This window comes from Lobosporangium transversale (assembly GCF_002105155.1).
Source record: "Lobosporangium transversale strain NRRL 3116 chromosome Unknown BCR41scaffold_36, whole genome shotgun sequence".
NCBI classification, from domain to species: Eukaryota; Fungi; Mortierellomycota; class Mortierellomycetes; order Mortierellales; family Mortierellaceae; genus Lobosporangium; species Lobosporangium transversale.
The window spans coordinates 248,287-268,181 of NW_019029014.1; the positions used below are offsets into that span (position 1 = coordinate 248,287).

Genomic DNA, 19,895 nt, shown 5'->3' on the forward strand with positions numbered 1-19,895 from the left:
TGACGCCTGCGCCTGAATGCCTTGTGACGCGCCTCTGTGAATGGCCATTTGTGATTTTCCTGCTTTGCCTGAGCAACGGGCCCACGGAATTCATCCCATGCTTCCCTGACCGTCAATTGCTTGCCATCGCCTTTCATGAGGTAGCCTTTATACCTTTCATCTTCCGGCAATCGTTGTGTCTGCTCTGAGGTCATTGGAGCCTGCACATGGCTATGTTGATATGGCTGTTGCTGAGGACATGGTGGCAATTGGTTGGAAAATAATGGCTGCTGTTGCGGTGGAGCGGCCTGGCGAGCTTGATATAGACCCTGCGTAGTAGGAGCCTGAGGAACCGAAGGAAAAGAAGCTAGGCGGCTCTGTGCTGGCGCCAATGGAGAAGGATTAAACACAAAGGGCGGGCAAGACTGCACATGATATGGAAAAGGCTGCCGCACATTTGCGCTTTGTTGCTGCTGCAGCGATTGGAGAAGTAAGTGGATTTGCTCCTGTTGCTGCCTCTGTTGCTCCTGTTGCTCTGTCACAAGGGTGGATAGGGCCTCGAGCTTCTGGACCGTCTCATGCTGGAGTTGATGAAAGACCCGCGCCTCTACCGACAACGTGTTAATGGCGCTTACCATAGTTTGCGCATTAACTGGCACATCCGCTTGGATGATGCCTGCTTGTCGGCGATGTACGTCGATGGCCCGAAGCAATTGATGTTGGAAATCCAGAAAGAGCTGGCAACCAAAGATTTCTGGTAACGACTCGAGGAGTTTGTTCTCCAACATTTTCCCCTTGTCATTCGGCTTCAAAAAGAGCACTGCATCCTGAAGGATTACTCGCCTCATACGCACAAGAAGTTTGAGGAACCCAATGCGTGTAACAAGGGAGTCAGTGCTGAAGGCACGGGTCAATCGTTTCGAGCTCGTCTTCTTCTCGATTGGCGTCCAAAAAATGTCTTCGTCTGTCGGGACATTTGGATCGACCCCCAGCATTTCTTTGGCGCACTCCTCTCTCCAGGAGTCAGCTCTCTCCGGCATATCTTTATCAAAATTTTCCTCAATCCAAGGAAAGACCAGACGCTGGAGCTCTAAGGGCGGGGTGACCAAATCACGCTCGATAAAGTAAGGCTCATTCGGTCCAAACTGAGCCATACAAAAAGCGCCCCTGGTTGGGTTTTTTGGAGCATAGAAGTTCTCCATTTGCCCCATGACCCACCTTCCCAAGTGGCGAATATCGTCCAGGCTTAAGCCCCTTTCGTAGGCTTCCGAGACCCCTGCATGTCGGCCAGAGTGCGTAATTTTGGCCGAATGCACGTCGCAGGCACGCATTACAGCCGCCGTAGTGCTCATTTGGGTTCGGCCAACAAGCGCTTCCTTTCGGTTCTCTAACCGTTCTTGGCTTGTGCCACCCCCTGTTAGCACCTTGATGCTGTACCACTCGTCAGGGTCCGCAAAATTGGGAAGAGGCTCCTTGAACACCTACAATAGGGAAAAAAAAAAAATAAAAAAAAAAATAAGGATATATGTCACTTCGTGTAATTGAATGAGAAAAAATCATACGCTCGCGTCAAGACTGACGGCATCATTTACCTGGAACCGTTCTAGCATATAAAATGCAAACCCGCCCACGGTGCACCTTAAGAACAGCTTATGTCGATAAGCTGTCGCATAGAGTTCGACACCTTTATGGTTTGTCTTTCCACGTGTGATGCAGAAGACAAGCCCCGACGCCAGCTTTGACCCTGGCGCGGGGTGACGGGTCTGAATATTGAATGTGTTAGCCAGGTTCAAGTTTCGGATGTCCTCATCCCGCAGCAACATATGATGGCGTGCAAGGAGGCATAGCCTCTCCCTCATATACTGAAATCTTGTAACACTGTCGTAAGGTCGCCTGCCGCTTACTCCAACCGTCGGAAGCATGCGCCATGTAAAGGCCAACATACGCAGGTACATTTTAGTGTTGTACGGTTCTCGTACGGCACAGGTGGCAGTGCGGGATAAGGTGCCTGTCGTTACTTTGTGATGGACAAGTTTCTCTCCATAATTTTTGATCGCCTCCGCTAGTGGTACATCCGTTCTTGGGTTTGGGGCGGGATTGGGATACGGAGCTGTCGAAGAAGACTGTTGCCTCCATAAGTATTGCAAAGCCTTCTTAACATTTGCGACTGTCCCCAGCGTGAGAGGAACAAAGACAATTTTGCTGCCATGTTTGTCCTCTGGTGCTTGCAGGATAACTACAAACGCAAAAGTATATCCAAAAAAAAAAAAAAAAAAAAAAAAAAAAAGTAATTGTATAATAAAAAGTATCAACCATTAGTGTAAATTGTAACAATCAAAGATACATTAAGGTGGATGCAGGATTAAGGAATGGTTTATTAAGTCATAATTTAGTAGGCTATTTATATTGATAATTAACACTGAGTTGCGGCCATGGTGTCTTGTCACCTGGGGTACGCGTGATGGCGGAGCCTTCCCAAAGGTTTGGATCCCAGTACTGTATAACAATTTATATATTAATACATGGTTATCTTTACATACCTTGTTCTCTTTCATTTTCAGTCCTGATAACGGCTGCAGTCTTCCGCTTCGGCGTGATGTTCTTGCTTGAACCCCCAACAGTTACAGCTTCATGTGATGCTCGCTCCTCATCATTCAATGCTATATCAATCTGCCATTGATGTGGGTCGACTCCTTCAGGTGGCTCCATATTATCCCAGGAGGGAGGAGCCTTCTTACCTCTCTGTGCCAATGACCTCAGCTGAAGCTCCAGATCTTCATCCTGTTCCTGTTCCTGTCCTTGTTCCTGTCCCTGCCCCTGACCCTGTCTCCGTTCCTGATCCTGTTCCTGACCCTGTCCCTGACCCTGTCCCTGTTGTTGACCTTGGTCTATGCTTTGGCCGTCGTCGTCATCAACTTGCTCGCTGTTATCTAATGTCTCCAGTCTCTGCTCCATGTCGCTTAGTTCATGTTCGTCGATATCTGCCTCGACTAATTCGTCGATCTCTTCTCCCTCATAGACTGCGTCTTCCCCAGCCTGAGAATTCGAAGAATCTCCTACACCCTGCTGGGCATACCCAATAGCGCCACGGTAGCAACGATCTGTGCCGATCAATCGCTTTACTGTTCGCTTGAAGACAACCGTTGTGAAGTATTCAAGCATGCGTTTCGCATCGACGCTACAGTCACCTTGATAATTTTCATTGCAGTATTGCTAAAAACAAAAAAGAGAATTAGCCAAGTCGTCTAGTTTGATAGCCTGTCTGAGATAGCTCATAGCGACATTTTGATGATCCAACATACCTCCCACAGCCGGAGCTGTGTCTTATATTGATTCACTGTCGTCGATGAATCTGGATCATCTAAAATCATCTGCAGCACACTTCTCGCCGACTCCTTCCGTGCGTTCGCCAGGGCCAGCTCTTCTTCTGTCAATGGACCGGAGTGAAGGACATTTGAGGATAAAGAATCAGCCTCACAACGCCTAGGGCGCTTAAAAGACTTTGCACTAACTCTAGCAGTCTGTGCCACTGGTGAAGGCTCTGGAGTCGTTTCGTCAGTCAGAATAACTCTTTTTCTCCTCGGTGCTGCACGAGTGGATCCAGTGCGAGTACTTGACTTGGTTGGCTTCGTCTGACTGGTGCTTTGTTCCAAATCCATGCAGGTGAAATTGGATAAAATCTTTTCGTTGTTGTTTGTCATTTTGAAAGTGAGCAAGCAGGAATGAACCTTTGAAAATGCGAATGTGCCGTTATTTTTCTCAGTTTTAGTCAGGGGAGAGGGTAGGTCTACTCTGTGTATTGTAGGTTTTATTGTTTTATTGTGTAAATGAATGTATGGAGGAATGAAGGCGTGAAATAAAGAAGAAAGAAAGAGATCTTTAGCATGCCATGATGACATTGTTAAAATTTCGATGGATTTGATGTCAATTCAAATTTCAGGACAAGTGTCGGAGTAAAAGCCACAAAACGGACACATGTCTTGTACGTACAGACATGAAACATAATACCCTTAAATGGAAAAAGGACTGGATTTGGCATCATAATCCATTATAGATTAATTCATAGTTTTTTGCCACCAATTAGTGTCCTTCTGTCACGTGGCATTTTTTTTCTTTTTTTTCACTTTTGGCGTTGCGTTTTAAAGAGAGACAGACAGAGGCTGTGTGGAGGAGACGAGAATGTGATTCATCTTCATCACTTCCTTTGGCTCTCATCCTTCCTTCCTTTCTTTCTTTTCCTCTTTCCCTCCTTCTTTCTTTCTTTATTTCTTTCTTTTCTTTCTTTTCTTCTTTCCTTCTTTGCTTTGCATCTGTCTTTTGCCCCTTCCTCCTCCTCTTCTTCCTCTTCCTCCTCCTCTTCTTCCTCCTCTTTTTCCCTTTACGTTTACACATATTACAATCTAATAATCATGACTGAGGCCCCTCCTATGCATCCGGCTGAGCCTGTCAGCAAGGACGTCACTGCAAAGGACATTGCTAACCTCTACTCCCGTATTCACAATCTCATCGAGACCGTCAAGGAACCTCAGCAGAGGGCCTCTGCTGCCCTCAAGGAACCTACGCCCGTAGACCCCACCGCTGCCCCTGCAGCCAATGGTTCAGGTACAACACTTTTTTTTTTTTTTTTTTTTTTTTTTTTTTTAAAAAAACAAATTTATTTATTTATTTATTGGGTTCCATGTGTACCACAAAATGAACATCAAGCATGAATATGAATATGGATAAAAAACAAAAAAAAGGTTATCCAACGCGCCTAAAATTGAGTAGAAAAAAAAAAAAAAAAAAAAAAGTTGATGGTTTTTTACATGGGAAAAAGGAACAAGGAGCATGAACATGAACATGACCATGACCATGACCATGACCATGAGGGACAGCCAATTACAGTCTGTAATAGAGTTTTCTACTCGGTGCCTGATTTGCTTGGCTTGTGACAATTCATCCATTCTTGATCACAAAGAATCCCAAAGCCTACACCCAAACACCCGAGAGCACAAAGTAAAAAAGAAGATAGAGTCAACCTACACTTTGTGGACACTTTTCCATTTTTTTTGCTGACTGTGCAAGAAAAAAAAAAAAAAAGAAAAGAAAAAGAAAAAAAGTTCATTCTGATGGCAATAAAGACCTTTTTTCATATACCAATCCTCTAAAAGTCCCCATCTTTTGTGCCCATTGTGGATGATCAATGAATTAACATCTTGTCTTCCATCTCTCTATTGATTTCTCAACAGTAAAGGATGATGCACCAGCTACTACAACTGCTACTGCTGCTGCTACTACGACTCCTACCACCGTTACTACTACAACAACAAAGGACCTGGATGAGACCATTTTAATCGATGGAGAGTGTCCCTGTCACAGAGTTTGCTCCAACCTCGCTTCACGTGCATGTGGTCTCTGTGAACGCATCATCCCTGCTGTTGCTGAAGCACATAACGAACGCACCCTTCTCCTGGAAGAACTGGAGCAAACAAACGCTCGTCTGGCAGAGGAACAGAAGCGCGCCTCCGCCGAATCAATCGAGGCAGAGGTTTTGCGTAAAAAAGTCGAGGATCTCGAAGATGCGCTGGACGCAAAAACGGATGACTACCTCAGCGCTCAACGTGATCTGGCCATCCTGAACGACAAGTATGTGGACGAGATCGAAAAGGTTGCAGAGCTGCAACATGCCAAGGAAATGGTCGAGGGAGAGCTCGAGGAACTGAGTCGTACCCTGTTCGAAGAAGCAAACGGCATGGTCGCTTCAGAGGCCAGGGCCAGACATCAACTCGAATTGACCCGCAAGCATCTCGAGCTGGAGCTCAAGGACGCTCAGGAGCGCCTCGCTGCAGAGACATCCCAGCTCAAGGAACTCAAGACAAAGATGGAGCAAATGATCGATACTCAACCCCAAAGCAAACGGTCCTCCACCGACCCTGCTCACCAGAGCAATGTCGATCTTGGCCAACTCTTCGGACTCAACAAAATCTCTGTGCCCGAAGCCGAAGCAGAGGAGCCCGCCACAACAATCGCCATCGACGGACATTTGATGCACGAGTTCAAAGAGTTTGTGGCCCAGAGCTCGACTGTCCGTCTCGCAAAGATCCACAGCCTGCCCTTCATGCGCCATTGCCAGGACGAAGATGTGGAACCCTGTTTGCGCTTTGGTTCCAACCCTAGAATCTCGGCCAGGAAACTCACAGAGGGTATCTGCTCCAATACCTGTTACATCGAAGAGGCTACTCCAGAGCAGGTCAGGGAGTATGAACGCATGGTCCTTGCTGCCCAGCAGCCTCCCTCGCCCGCCCGTGGCCCCGCCACCAACAAGAACATGCTCTGGGAGAGACTCCAGACCCAGTATGCACTGTACCAGGCACCAAAAGGTGGCTGCCAGACCTGCGGTCGATCCGGTCCACTAACACATCGCTACCGTCTCGCCACATCGGACGAATGGAACTTCATTGATCGTTTCTGCCGTGATCGCATCGTCGCTGCCTGTGAATTCTACATCTTTATCCGTAATATCCGCGCTGGTCTGTACTCCACACGCACAATCGAGGATCTCTATTCAGAGAGTCTGCGTCTCCGTCTTCAAATGTTCTATGCACGTGCCGGAGTCTTGCCAATCATGCTCTCAGAGCTCGGGGTATCCTCGCAGTCAATCGGCAATATGGGACCCTCGGGTGAGTGGCCTGCGGAGGAGGACGTACATGGTGCGAACGATACACATGATCCGAATGATGTACCATCATCCAAAACCTCGCTGGAAAAAAGAGAAATCACTGCAGTAGAGACTGAAGAATCAAAGATGACTGTCGAGACTGCAATTGCTGCTGTAAGCGTCACCGCGACCACAACCTTGGCATCGGCTGGACCCGAGTCAACTAATCCATGGACCTCAGACGACAAGACAGCTACGGCCTAACTTGTGTTTTTTTATGGAGACATCTCAAAATGATATTCCATTAAATCAATAAAATTATATACACACACACCCAACCCCCTTGTTGCCCAATCATTTTTATGAAGTCCATCCTCCCCTTCGTTCCACATGTCATCATCCCATTCATTATAAACAAAAAAAAAAAAAAGAAAAACCTTTACTCATCTTTATTCCACTGCCTCTCTGTCCAATTATAAAGATGAATCGGAAAGAACACATTGACGTGGTACTCCCTATCACTTGCAACAACAACCACTTGCTCACAACATTTTATTTCTCTAGCAATCTTGATGCCATCAAAAGTTGGACGGTGACGTTGTATGGGGATGACAATTCAATTGACATCAAAGTTTACTTTGTAGCAAGAGAGAACTGTGGATGTGCCATAAGGAACAGCAACTTGTTTATCGAGTTTAGAAATACAACCAACATATACATTGCTCCACACCAGGGAAAAAAGCCTATATTTTTCAAGGATACTGAGAAACAACTGTGGGAGTGGTATTTCTTAAAAGGTAAGCGCATGGAATGCAAAAACCAAATAATAAAGATGTCGATATTTCCTATATTCACTCTTTATCTCTTTATCTCTTTTTGGACTACAGCTAAAATCTCCAGAAAGGATGTCCTAATGGATGGTCAACTCTGCTTTGATATTGTGATTACAACGCGTCCTGAGACGGAGGTGGTAGACCAGCCCTCGTCAACCTCGTCAACCTTGTCGATATCAAAATACCAAAAGATCATGCTGACTCTGCTCAAAGATGTAAATTCAGTTGATCTTTGCTTCGTCTTCAAGACTGACAAAACTTGCTCCAATGTAGCGCTTTGGGCCCACAGCTCTATCCTATCCAGATACCCGACATTTGACAGCATCATTCAAGAGGCCATAGGTTTAAACAGTTTATTCTTACACTCCGATGACGAAAAAGGCAATGACACCAGTCCTAATTCGCATCTGACTGCTCGAGAGTATGGTGATGTCCTAGTTCAGCCTGTGTCCGAGACATCAATGGCTACAATGTGTTCTTTGCTCCTGTACATATACACGGATGAAATAAACCTCTCTATTGATACCAAGAGACATGCCATCAGCAGAACAGAGAGCACGCTGACCGTGGTGGATATGATGGGCCAGGGCAAGCGATCAATGGCATGGCATCCTTTGGACTCGGATTCACAATACAAGTTCAAGGATGTCACTTGGGCAGAACTTCTTATAGCAGCAGAGAAGTATGGAGTCACTGATCTGCAGTCCCATTGTGAGAAAAAAGTGATTGCAACTATCAAGAATTCCAATGCAATCGAGGTCCTGTTCAATCTCGGGACGCGTTTCAAAACGATCAAAACAGCAGCACTTGGCCATATTGTGGGCAACATGACGGTCCTGTTCTCCGAAGGTCGTGATCCCTTTGCACCATATGTTCACCATCCAGATTGTCATACGCTATTGATCGAGGTGCTGCAAAACAAGGCAAAAAAAGGATAGCGTCCCCGTGCGTTGAATGAAACAATTGTGGAAATCATGCATCCCGTGTGTTGGAATATAAAAAATAAAAAATAAAAATTACACAGTTTATCCTGACCTTCGTTGAACGGAGTATTTAACCCATCATCTTTTTTGTTCTCACAGCTCTTTACATCTTTTAGTTTGTTCAACTGCTCAATACAAAGAACACTCCATCATCCTTGCTTTTCTTTTTTAAAAGCTTTTTTCCTTGCCTTACCGGCTATCTCTCTTCTGTAGCCTTTAACATCAAAAGGGCATTATTGAAATGAACACCGGCACTGCTACCGGTAGTAATGAAGTAAGAGTCAACATTAAGGCTCCCCCTCTTGCTGATCCGCCCGACAATGTCTCCACAGTTTACGATGCTTCGAGATTTACTGTGACCCTGAGACGACAAGGCGGTACCCTCGCTGTTAGTATTATCTCCAACTCCAACGAATGGGATGGTAATACAACTTATGTGCACAAGTATATGCATCTGGTGCCATTCGCAAACCCATGTGGGTACACGACTATTGCTTCTAAAACTGAGCTTATAAATTCAGCAGAGTCTGCGACAGGTAACACAGTAAAAGGAGAAAAAAAATATCTATATATTTCTGGGGATTAAAAAAAAAAAGGGACGTATAGTAAATGTTAGAAATGCTGCTTTGGAATATCCATAGGCACGATTGATATCACCAAGGTACTGCACGACGGCATGTATCGCTTTGACATCGTCTTTTCTACCGACCCAAAGCCGCTTATGCCGTTGAAAATTAGGTGCAAGGCTCATGACATGATGCTCACCTTCATGAAGGATAATGAGTCCGCTAATGTCTGCTTCGTCTTTGAAACAGACAAGAATTTCACTAAAGTTGGTCTGATGGCTCATCGTGCAGTCCTTATCAAGTACAGCAAGTTTGCTGAGCTCCTCCAATCTGTTGCTGCCAAGGATACAGCTCCCCCAAATGTTGTTCCTCCTGCTTCTGCTCCTTCTGCTCCTGGGGCCGCTATCAGCGTTATTCGCGAAGATGGCGGTTACAGAGCGTTGATGACAATCTCAATGACTGAATGCTCGTTGGCCGCATTTTCAGCCATAGTGCGGTATATCTATACAGGCGACGTCCAGCTTTCGGTCGATTTGAGCAGTCATGCTATGTGCATAAGCAAGGTAGTGGAGGGTCAGCATGGTCTCAAGTCCCTACCCCCTGGATCCCTTTGCTGGAGCCCTTTGGATACAGGCTCGCCTTGGAAGCTGAAAGATGTGACGTGGGAGGAGCTGATGCTGGCGGCCAATCTTTACGGTATCACTGACCTTCAAGCGCAGTGTGAACAGGCCGTTATTAAGCGTACCAAAGCGTCCGATGCTGTTAAAACCTTGTTTGAATTTGGTTCCTCCTCTGATGGGGTGAGGGAAGCAATGTTGACGATGATTGCGGATAATATGGATACACTCATCAAGGATAAGAAAGACCCTTTTGAACTCTTCAAGACCCATCCAAGCTGTCATGATTTCATCATGGAAGTCATGCGTCGCAGAGTCGCGAGAGCATAAGTTTGCTCTCTTTATATTATACACCTTCAGACGACTGACTGGATTTTAATAACGTGAAAATTAAAGTTAAAACCAATCAAAAATTAATATTTTCGATGAACGTCCAGAAAAAACTCTTAACGTCCACAAGAACATGCACACGCTTGTGATTTTTTTTTTTTTTTTTTTTTTTTTATTTTATTTTATTTTTTTTTTTGTACTTTTCTGGTTTGATAGCTTTCTAGGTTTTGTGGGTTTTTGAGAGAGGGCTTTTTTTTTTTTGGTATTTAATAATGGTCATTCACTTGACAACACATACTGGATCTGATCCAGAATGCTCAAACAACTCATCACTACCGCTTCCGCCTTTTGAACAGTATACAGCACATACTAAAAATGAATGATTGAGCAAACTACAGAGGTGCCCATTGAGAGGAAAAAAAAATAAAGTAAAATAAAAAAGATAAGGGTTTATTGGTGTATCAGCTATAAAGCTATTAGTGAGTAAGTTTTAAGCGATCTTTTTTTTTTTTTTTGTTTGTTTGTTTGTTTGTTTGTTTTGGCTGTTACCATGCTAGCCTAGCAATGATACTTCTAGGGTAAGAGCGAACGGTAAGTTTACGGATCTCGTCCAACACCAAGATCCCAACTGCGCAAGGGATAGGGAGTAACCAATACTTGATAGGGACCGAATTGGTTAACATGACTTCGTTAATCGATGGGGTTTCGGTCACGAGGATTGCGGTTGCCAAGGCCAAGAACATACCCAGGAACAAGTATGGATTGCGACGTTCCTTCGTGAATGGATTACCTTGTAAAATCGAGAGGCGACGGTTGCGGATCGATAAAACATTTCCCCATTGCATGATGACTAAGGCCACAAAGGTCACACATTGGCCTGTATTGACATAGAAACCATTAAAGTCCTCAGGTGTGATACCGGGCTTAAGCTTCGAATAATCAATATTGCCGTACGTCAGGGCTAGGTCTTGGAAGGATAGGCCCGTATACTCCTTCAGGTAAGTAAAGTAGAGCATGTTACTGAAGAAGGTCATACAGCTTCCTATAAAAATATAGGATTGGAGGTAAATACGTCCGGTGATCAAATGGTCCTTCTTAGCATTACGAGGCGGCTGTGCTAAAAGGTCAAACTCTTCTTGCTCCATGACCAGGGCCGTACAAGGGAAAGAATCCGTAAAGCAGCAGATGATAATCATCAAGAACGAGGACAGAGGTAAGGGTGTACCGAGGAATGTATTAATCAAGACAGGCCAAATCTCAGACCAGGAGCCAGCAGGAAGCAAATAGCCAATAACTTTTTGTAGATTCTGGAAGACAAGGCGGCCGAGACGCATAGCCTCAGGAATGGCGTCGAATCCTCCCAGCAAAATCAAATCAGCAGCCTCAATCGCAACATCAGACCCGGAGACAACAGCAACGCCAACATCAGCAGCTTTGAGAGCCGGAGCATCATTCACGCCATCGCCCGTGACAGCCACAACACCATCACGAAGTTGGAATTCAGAAACAATTCTAAGCTTCTGTTCAGGCGATGTACGAGCGAAGACAATCTCCTCGTAAGCACAGACGAGGTCCCACTCGCCAGGACTCATCCTGAGAAGGTCTGAGCCAGTCAGTACCAAAGAGCTCCCTTCACGGTACTGAGGGCGACCCGTCTCATATCTACCATCTTCCTCAAGTGGTTCAGGGGCATTGGCCCCAATATTCTTGCGGCTAGGGTCCATAATGTGCTCATAAGTATCCGGATCAGCATCGCCAGTGAACAACCCAATTTGTTTTGCAATCGCAGCAGCTGTCAATCCAAAGTCTCCTGTGACCATGAAGAAGCGGGAGCCGGCTCTGCGGCAGGCGGCGATTGTATCCTTGATCTCAGGGCGGGGGGGATCCATAATACCAACGAGGCCAATGATGCACAGGTCCTGAAGACCTTGACGAGTCAACTCATCCTGGGTTGCATCGTGGTTGGAGGAACTACCGGTATGATAAGCTAAATAGGGGTTGTAGCGGCCCTTGCAGAGCATCAATACACGCTGACCGCGGCGAGACCAGGCCATCTGGATTCGGGAAAGTTCAGTCATCCATTCAGCAGAGAGAGGCTGATGTGTATTCGACACAGATAGGAACGATGTGCAATACGGCAGAAGAACATCAGGCGCACCCTTGACAAACACTAGTTGAGAGCCTTTCTCGTTAGTTGTAGTCTTGTCAGCGCTGCTCATGTCAGGACCAAATAGAGTCTTGATCACCTGAGGTCGCTGAGCTGAGCCTTGGTAGACAGCCATCATCCATTTATTACGAGAATTGAAAGGAATCTCATGTGTGCGCTCAAAGGAGCCTACCAGGGCCGAATCATCCGAAAGCTGGGCAGAAAGTCGCAAGAGAGCACTGTCAGTGGCATCTCCCAGGATTGAGCGTTCATGGATCGGCAAATGCATGGTCTCCGGCTCGAACTTGGCATTATTACAGAGAGATGTTGCTAGCTGGAATTGTTGAAGGGCCAGGACCTGTGCATTGTCCTCCGGTTGTGGGAGTGAGTTGGGCCGAACTTCCTTCTTGATCTTGAGCTGCACCTCTTCAGGGGTCGATTCATTATCCAAAAAGGCCATATTTGTGACAAACATCTTGTTCTCAGTCAGGGTCCCAGTCTTATCAGAGCAGATGATGTTCACATACCCAAGGGTCTCGACAGTGGTAAGCGCTTTAGGCAGGATGTTATTAGAGCGCATTCTACGGGCAATCATCAATAGAGTCAAAGAGACACAGACAGGCATACCTATGCAATGTCAGAAAAAATTAATAAAAGTTAAAAACTAAGAGAGGAATAGAGATAACAGGAAATAATGGATTGTGCTGTGCATATGCATGGCATTGCTCATTTGATAATATAACTCCATTTTTCACAAAAAAAGGAAAACCCCCCCCTCAGTTCCCAACGCCACACTAGTAAAGTAAAACATTCATTAGCATACCCTCTGGAATAAAAGCAACCACACAGCCCATTAGGGTGACCAACAAGACAGCAACGGGCATAAAATTAGGGTATGTTGGGCGGATAAAGGCTGCCCAGACAGAAAGGATTAAGGTTGCAAGGAATATCGTGAGGCAAACAATGATACGGACAAAGCGAGAAATTTCTAGTTGGATGATTGTCTTCTTCTCCTTACGGCCTGCAGTTAGTTTGTTGATGCGTCCCATCAGGGTGTCATTGCCCTTCAAGATCACCACACCGACGCAGGAGCCCTGAATCACATGAGTTCCCATGAAGGCAATGTTCTTTGATTCTAAAAAGTTGTCATCTGTAGCTGTGATGCTCGCCTCAATTGGCTCAGATTCCCCTGTCAGTACAGCGCGGTCAAAGCGAGTATCATTGGAGGCCTGGATAAGGCGTAGGTCCGCAGGGACCTTGTTGCCAAGTGAAAGTTGGACGCGATCTCCAACCACCAAGTCCGCTGCAGGGATCTTAACCAATTTGCCATCACGGAAGACAATGCAGTCCGAGGGGATCATGTCCAGGATAGAGGACATGACACGGGCCGTAGAAAAGTCTTGAAAAGCGGAGAAGCTGGCCTGAAGGAAGATGACAAAAATCTAGTTGTTTGTTTTTTTTTTTTTTTTTACACAAAGGTGCGGAAGACAAAAAGGAAATTAGGGTAGGGTTGTTGGCTCATTGCCGTTTCCAAAAGAAGGTTGAGCTATATACCGTTGGGGAAGAAGAAGAGGGGGAAAGCTTACAACTAGGATTGCAAGGGCCAAGTTGGTAACATTGGGTGGATTCGAAAGAGGTGGTTGCCAACAAACAAAGAAGGTGATCACACCAATCCAGAGAACCGAACAGAAGCCTCCAAAGATATAACCAAGGACCTTTTTGATGTAGTTGGGCTTGCGTGTATCGAGTGTATTAGGACCGTTCACTCGGAGACGACGTTCAGCTTCGGATTGCTCCAAGCCCAGGGCTTCATTCAAATTGAAGCGCAGAGCAATCTCTGCAGTCGATAACTTGTGGAAATCAACTGCAGCAAAGAAATCGGTCTCTACACCGAGGTTCTCATCGCCTTTACCCTTGGATTTATTCTTCTTGGACTCGAAGGCCGTGAACTCGCCAGTCTTGTTGGAGCGTTGGGTTTCTGTTACATGGATGGACAAGGTGCGGAATTCAATAGGGACAGCATTCCCCTGTGTACGCTCCAGGGTTCGGGTGCGCACTAGAGCAAGCGATTTTCTATTTTCTTTCTCAGCTGTCATTTTCTTTTTTGTCTTTTCTATATATGAAAAATAAAGTGTGCGTGTGTGGAAGGAAGATAAGGCAAAAATAGGAAGAAGTGAAAGGAGAGTAATGATAATATGGTGTTGGAATTCCTCAATACTCTTGTCTGAATCTAAAGAGGCTCTTGGCCCACCTGATATCTGAAAGAGTAGAGAATAAGAAAGAAAGATGAGGGGGGGAAAAAAAAGAAAAAGAAAAAGAAAAGGACAGCCTTTTATTTAATCCTAGAGAGAGAAAAAGGAAAGGAGGTCCAAAAGATAGCTTGTCGAGGCTGAGCATGAGCAGCCCAAATCAACTCTTGTGTTTCGTTGTAACATAAAAAAAAAAAAAGTCAAGCTAGGCAACAGTAATATCAAAAATAAAAGTACTGTACATATATATCGTGATTGCTCCATGGACCAAATAAAAAAAAAAAATAAAAAAAAAACGCCATGAATGAGCTGAGTTTCTGCGCTTTTTGTCTAGGAAATGATGAAGCAAAGCACAGCTTTCAATTGAGAGATTTGTCTATAGTATAGTTTATATAGTTTGGTATGCTTGGCGATACAAATAAGTGCGGGATTTTTTTTTTTTTTTTTTATCTGTGAATACATGTGTACAGTGTATGATGCAAGTTTGTACGACATTGCCCCGCATGGAAGGATGAGAAATAGAAGCTCCCTCGTGGCGTCCCTGTGGCCTCCTTCTCACTGAAGGAAGCCGAATGTTGCGGACATCAATGCTACGCCCTGTTACACATAAACACCACTAATGCACAGATCGAAAAAAAAAAAAAAGAAAAAGAGGGATTTCTTATTGGAGCATTGAAAGAAAAGTGCGCGATTTATTTCTCTTTTCGGTATACATAATGATAGCCATTCACAGCACTAGTATCAAAAGAATACAGTACTTTTGGAGCTCTTGCTTTGTTTTTTATTGCTTTTTAGATCAGGCTTACAACAAACGAGTGTATCCGCATAGGCGCCTAACCAATTGATAGCTTTACTTGTAGTAAATGGAGGGAATAATGCATCAAAATCTGATCTATTTTGTTTTTTTTTTTTTTTTTTTTTTTTTTTTTCAGCGCCGAGGCGCGATATCTGTTGCTTCGAGGGGGGAAAGGCCTCAAGTGCGCCGATTGCCAAGATTAAAAAGAGAAAACTTATTCACTAAATATTTAAAAACTATGGTGACATTAACTTTTATCCTATGCAAGCTCAACGAAGATCTAACCTCGTGAAGATTGGGAAGAGGTAGATGACAAAATCCTGCTCAAAGTAGCGTAACGTTGGTTCCTAAGACTGCTCAAAAATGACCAGCAACAGTTCTGGTTATTGAACGAGTGTTCAAAACAATAAGTATGATTAGGTTGCCGATCCACTCAGGAGCGAGGATACGCATGGTCCTCTTTGCCTACTGACAATAACCATAGCATAGCAAACCCTTTTTGCTATATGTTTAATCGATATTGGATGCTTTGTTCACGTAGTTGCTACATAGTTTTAGTTATTTAAATACTTTTTCCCACTCCTCCATAATAACTCTCACTATTTTGTCTTCAATCCCTGAACCCCCAAAGGCGCCAGCGAGTGAGGTGGGCTTGCTGATCTAGTACAGCCCTTCATCTGAGGCGTTGGTACAATCATAAGATAATGTTTATAGTATTTTTTTTTTTTTTTTTTTTTATTATTTTCCTATTATAAAAAAATAAAATAAAATGATATTACAAACTTGACCTCATAAAAAAAGCTTAGACCAGTCCTCAAAGTGCACAGCCATAGCTTTAAGCACCAGTTAAAAACAGGGGTCAGTCAAGTCAGCTGTAGCAAAATCGTTGATCATTACTTTTTATTGCCATTGTTGTCACACTGTACTACAACTTATCTTGTTCTCCTCTGCTCCATTACACCCAGTCTCTTTAATATATTATTGCAAGCGCAAATGGATATTAAGCCTCTAATCTACCAAAGATTGGTAAGCCAAGTCGGAACCCACCGGCTATATTGGGGCAACTTCAAGATATCCCTTCATGGAGATATTATAGGCGGAGCTTAACATTTGCAACGTTATTCAAGGCTTTCTTCATCATCAAGAATGGTCATCCTATCTTGTGTCAAACAAAAAGGAGAATAACCCCACAACGAACAGCGGAAGCAAGAGCGCGACCAAGCAATCAGCGCCGACCTAGCAGAGAATCCATGTTGAGTACGTGTAATTCATACAAGTTTTATCATATTTTAGATTTTATCTGGGCATCAGTACACATTTGCGTGGCGTAGCATTTTAAGTTTATCATTAGCATGTGCGCAGCATTTACGGACACGATGTATTTTTTTTATTTATTTATTTATGCGTTTTAAACACACATACTCTCCAATTTTCTACAGAACAGCTCATATAGGCAGTGTTATACGCACACATCATTAATGACATTCTCCAATCAGAAACATTGGGTCATTATGCAACACACTTTTTTAGCCCCCATGGATATACTATTATCGTAGTCCAGAGTCCAGTCAAGACTGCTAGATCTAAAGGAACAAGCCAGTTTTATCGCACCTGTAGACGCCCTCGAGTCTAAACCGGCCGAGAACATTTTCAGCCAACTGACGGTGCTTCTTCTTCTTTAAGGTTGTGCCTGTAAAGATCATACTAACCCTTGAAACCCCATAACCAGCCGCTCCAGAATTAGAGTTTCTTGAAGGTAAGCTTGCCTATATAAACCTCAAAGAGTTGTATACCCAAGTTATCGATGGGTAAAAGGATTTCGTGTCTGATATGCTCAATGGCTCCAAAAAGGGCCTCTTCAACCGGATAAAATGCCCTGGTGTTGCTTAGGTTTTTATTGGAACCCCTTTACAGCCGTCACGCAACGATTTCTTTTTTTATTTTTATTTTTATTTTTTTTTATCTTATGAATTAATAAAAATGGGGATATCTCAGGAATGAACGTTCATCAACCCTTAGGGTGTCATAGTAGAGAGGCGATATCGCTTGGAGGTTTGACCAGTAGAAACATTTAGAAGCTCTTCTCTTTTGGCCAGTATGTACTTGAGCACCCGCGGTGTGATGTTATGATTATCACAGAATATTTTCTTTGGAGGAACAAATTTAGAGCCGCCCTCGAGCTCTTTATTATAGTTCGTAACATGCCTGTCCCACGTTTCTAGGATCTCCAATTTTTGCTCGATGGTCAATTGTTTGTCATCATTGACATCAGTAGGGTCTGGTCGAGGCAGGATGGGTCGATATTTGCGAGGAGACACGGACATGATGATTACTGAATGGAAATTATGAAGAGAGAAATGAAAGGTAACGGCCGAAAAGGCTTAATAGGAAAGTCTGAGCAGGTGAAAAGCTATGGCAATAATGGTGAAGAGGATGAGATATCTTGCTGTTGATGGTTGATGTCAAATATTTATTCTTTTCATTATCTGCTCGGATCTGAGACCCTGAGACACCAGCAAATAGTGTGTAAACTATGCATAAAAAATTAAGAGCTGATTGGCTGGAGTGATCGAGGATATTGTTATATTTATTGTTATATTTATATAGATACATTTAACACCATGAACTACATACACGTAAACAGAAATAAACAGCTCAATCCATAAAATACGTCCTTCCTCTCACCCGTACTTGTTGTCTCTTACTACCATAAGAATCCTATTTCTAGGTATGGTCGATACTGCTGCAACCAAATCATCGCATCCCTACTATACGCACTATTAAAATTGATTGATTGGACTCGAGGCATCGTTGTTAATATTGTCCTGAGCTGCAGCATCGTGATCGGTCCGTCCTCAAGCGAAGGCATCACAATGACCCCCAGACGCCATTGTGTCGCTTCTGTAGTCAACATCGGGGTGGTTTCTGGAGGTGCGGAAGCTGCAGTTGAAGTCTCGTGTAGCTGTGATTGCACCATGGACACATCTTCTTTGCTCACCAGCGACTCTATCTTGAAACCTTTACCACTTATGCTAAGCAATTCAAGTCGTTTCAACTCTCGGATCCTGGTTCGGAACGCAATATTCTCCTCAGGTTCCTTCAGGAAGACATTAAACACCTTGAGTTCCTCCAATGATTCATAACATACCCAAGGGTTGGTCTCGCTAAACAAATCTCCTGTATAAGAATTAGTCATACAGTGGAGAATCTGCAAGGATGGGCAAGACTTTAGGATCTTGAGCAGACCATCAGTGCTGATTTTGGTGCCCCGATATACTTTGAGCGACTTGAGATTCCGGCAGGTGGTCGCAATCGTATAGGCGGTCTGGTCACTGACAATTGTGTTGCTGAATAACAGGGCCTGCATACCCGGATACGCTGACAAGAACAATGACCAATCCGGTTCTGGGCCTTCCATCCTTCGACCTCCCATCCTTCGATCTTCCGTCTTCCAAATGTCTCTGAATTGAAAAGTTTCTAATTCAGAGCAGAGTCTCTGGATAAGTGGTAATATCTCCGGGTCATACAACATTTGAATACAGAGCCGGCGAAGATGGGGCGTTCTTTGTAGCACACGAGAGAGGGCCTGGTAATCATGAGGGATAAACTCTAACTCCTCTAGATTTGAAATCTCCGCTTCTTCAGTCTCAAACCCTTGGGGAGAACCCAGGGACAATTCTATCAACGGAACATCTTGCAAACGTAGTGTTTTGAGACTAGGAAACAGGTGCAAAAACTCTATCATATCCTTCATTCGGACATGCTGTCCAGGAGAAGAAGATTGGCCGCTCCCGATCCTGAAATGCTGAAGGTTTTGCAGATACCCTGTCGACTTCACATATGATATCCATGGTACCACAAGTCCCAAAGGGAAAGTCTTGCAAAACTTGATCTCTAGAGTCTTGGTGTGATTGCCCACGAAGCCATTTTCTGGTTCTGGTCTGAAGAAATGACTGACTCCATCCGGGGTTGGTTCTGTAAAGAAATCTAGCCTCAGGTCTCGGAGATGAGTGCAGTATTTGCTGATGCTCAGATATTGAGAGGAAGACCAACTGTCAATGGATAGATCCAACTTCTGGACAAGATGTCCATGTTTAGAGAAGTCTTCAGGCAGTTGACGCCCAATGGTGCGCCAAAGGACCGGAAAAAAGGAGCGATGCCATCGTTTCGAAACACGGATACAGGATACAATGCTAGGTCGTTCGAGATATTGAGCAAGAGGCTCAAATAACTCTGGAAGGCTAATAAGCTCGTCAAGATTAGGCATTTCGAATGCAAAAAGAGATTGAGGGCATCTATAAAAGTTAGATGAGGGATTAAGTAGAGTAAGGGTTGCGTGTCCAAGAAAAGGATGATTAGAAGAAAAGGATGGGATGAAATGAAGTGACGCGGTAGCCAGGTGATGTTAGACCTATTTCTGCCCATTTACTTCGCACAGTACAAATCCTCAAATCCTCAATGTGTTAAACCACAGACATTCATCGTTATTGCGTCCTGCCTCTTATAAATATCTCATGGCATCTATGGAGCATTCTTATATTCACATTGAGACAAAGAAAGTAACTAGACTCATTACTATTCTCCCCCGCTGTGCTATTCTTTTTTTATGGTCAACGGAGAGGGATGACTACAAGCTAGTAAATAGTAACAAAACATGGGCTATGATGGACATTGATGAGTCACTTTTGCTCATGGTGCCCTTTCTCCAGATTTAGCCCAGCTGATTCGGGTCCCATGCGCCAAGCAGTCCAGTCACACA

At 44.3% G+C, this 19,895-nt stretch overlaps 6 protein-coding genes across 6 annotated transcripts; 4 read left to right on the forward strand and 2 right to left on the reverse strand.

Moving 5' to 3' along the window:
* Nucleotides 1–4,187: 4,187 nt before the first annotated feature.
* On the forward strand, nucleotides 4,188–6,942 carry BCR41DRAFT_424381 (hypothetical protein). The gene is made up of 2 exons (XM_022030423.1): nucleotides 4,188–4,581; nucleotides 5,208–6,942. The coding sequence occupies exons 1-2, from the start codon at nucleotides 4,389–4,391 to the stop codon at nucleotides 6,878–6,880; spliced, it is 1,866 nt and encodes a 621-aa protein (XP_021878589.1). The 5' UTR covers nucleotides 4,188–4,388; the 3' UTR covers nucleotides 6,881–6,942.
* Nucleotides 6,943–7,014: 72 nt separating this feature from the next.
* Nucleotides 7,015–8,482, forward strand: BCR41DRAFT_388523 (hypothetical protein). Its single transcript, XM_022028013.1, has 2 exons — nucleotides 7,015–7,413; nucleotides 7,504–8,482. Exons 1-2 carry the CDS (start codon nucleotides 7,098–7,100, stop codon nucleotides 8,385–8,387), a joined length of 1,200 nt encoding a protein of 399 aa, XP_021878590.1. The 5' UTR covers nucleotides 7,015–7,097; the 3' UTR covers nucleotides 8,388–8,482.
* A 191-nt stretch (nucleotides 8,483–8,673) lies between these two features.
* Nucleotides 8,674–9,945, forward strand: BCR41DRAFT_373104 (hypothetical protein; the record flags this gene model as incomplete). Its single annotated transcript, XM_022026739.1, has 2 exons — nucleotides 8,674–8,968; nucleotides 9,074–9,945. The coding sequence occupies 2 exons, from the start codon at nucleotides 8,674–8,676 to the stop codon at nucleotides 9,943–9,945; spliced, it is 1,167 nt and encodes a 388-aa protein (XP_021878591.1).
* A 500-nt stretch (nucleotides 9,946–10,445) lies between these two features.
* Nucleotides 10,446–14,534, reverse strand: BCR41DRAFT_359061 (putative Na/K ATPase alpha 1 subunit). Its single transcript, XM_022025166.1, has 3 exons — nucleotides 13,678–14,534; nucleotides 12,915–13,533; nucleotides 10,446–12,718 (listed from the first exon to the last, which is right to left on the reverse strand). Exons 1-3 carry the CDS (start codon nucleotides 14,185–14,187, stop codon nucleotides 10,491–10,493), a joined length of 3,357 nt encoding a protein of 1,118 aa, XP_021878592.1. The 5' UTR covers nucleotides 14,188–14,534; the 3' UTR covers nucleotides 10,446–10,490.
* An 863-nt stretch (nucleotides 14,535–15,397) lies between these two features.
* BCR41DRAFT_410967 (hypothetical protein) lies at nucleotides 15,398–16,818 on the forward strand (the record flags this gene model as incomplete). Its single annotated transcript, XM_022029441.1, has 4 exons — nucleotides 15,398–15,441; nucleotides 15,943–16,162; nucleotides 16,264–16,446; nucleotides 16,693–16,818. 4 exons carry the CDS (start codon nucleotides 15,398–15,400, stop codon nucleotides 16,816–16,818), a joined length of 573 nt encoding a protein of 190 aa, XP_021878593.1.
* A 937-nt stretch (nucleotides 16,819–17,755) lies between these two features.
* BCR41DRAFT_359062 (hypothetical protein) lies at nucleotides 17,756–19,755 on the reverse strand. The gene has a single exon (XM_022025167.1). The coding sequence runs from the start codon at nucleotides 19,401–19,403 to the stop codon at nucleotides 17,841–17,843; it is 1,563 nt and encodes a 520-aa protein (XP_021878594.1). The 5' UTR covers nucleotides 19,404–19,755; the 3' UTR covers nucleotides 17,756–17,840.
* Between the last annotated feature and the right edge of the window lie 140 nt (nucleotides 19,756–19,895).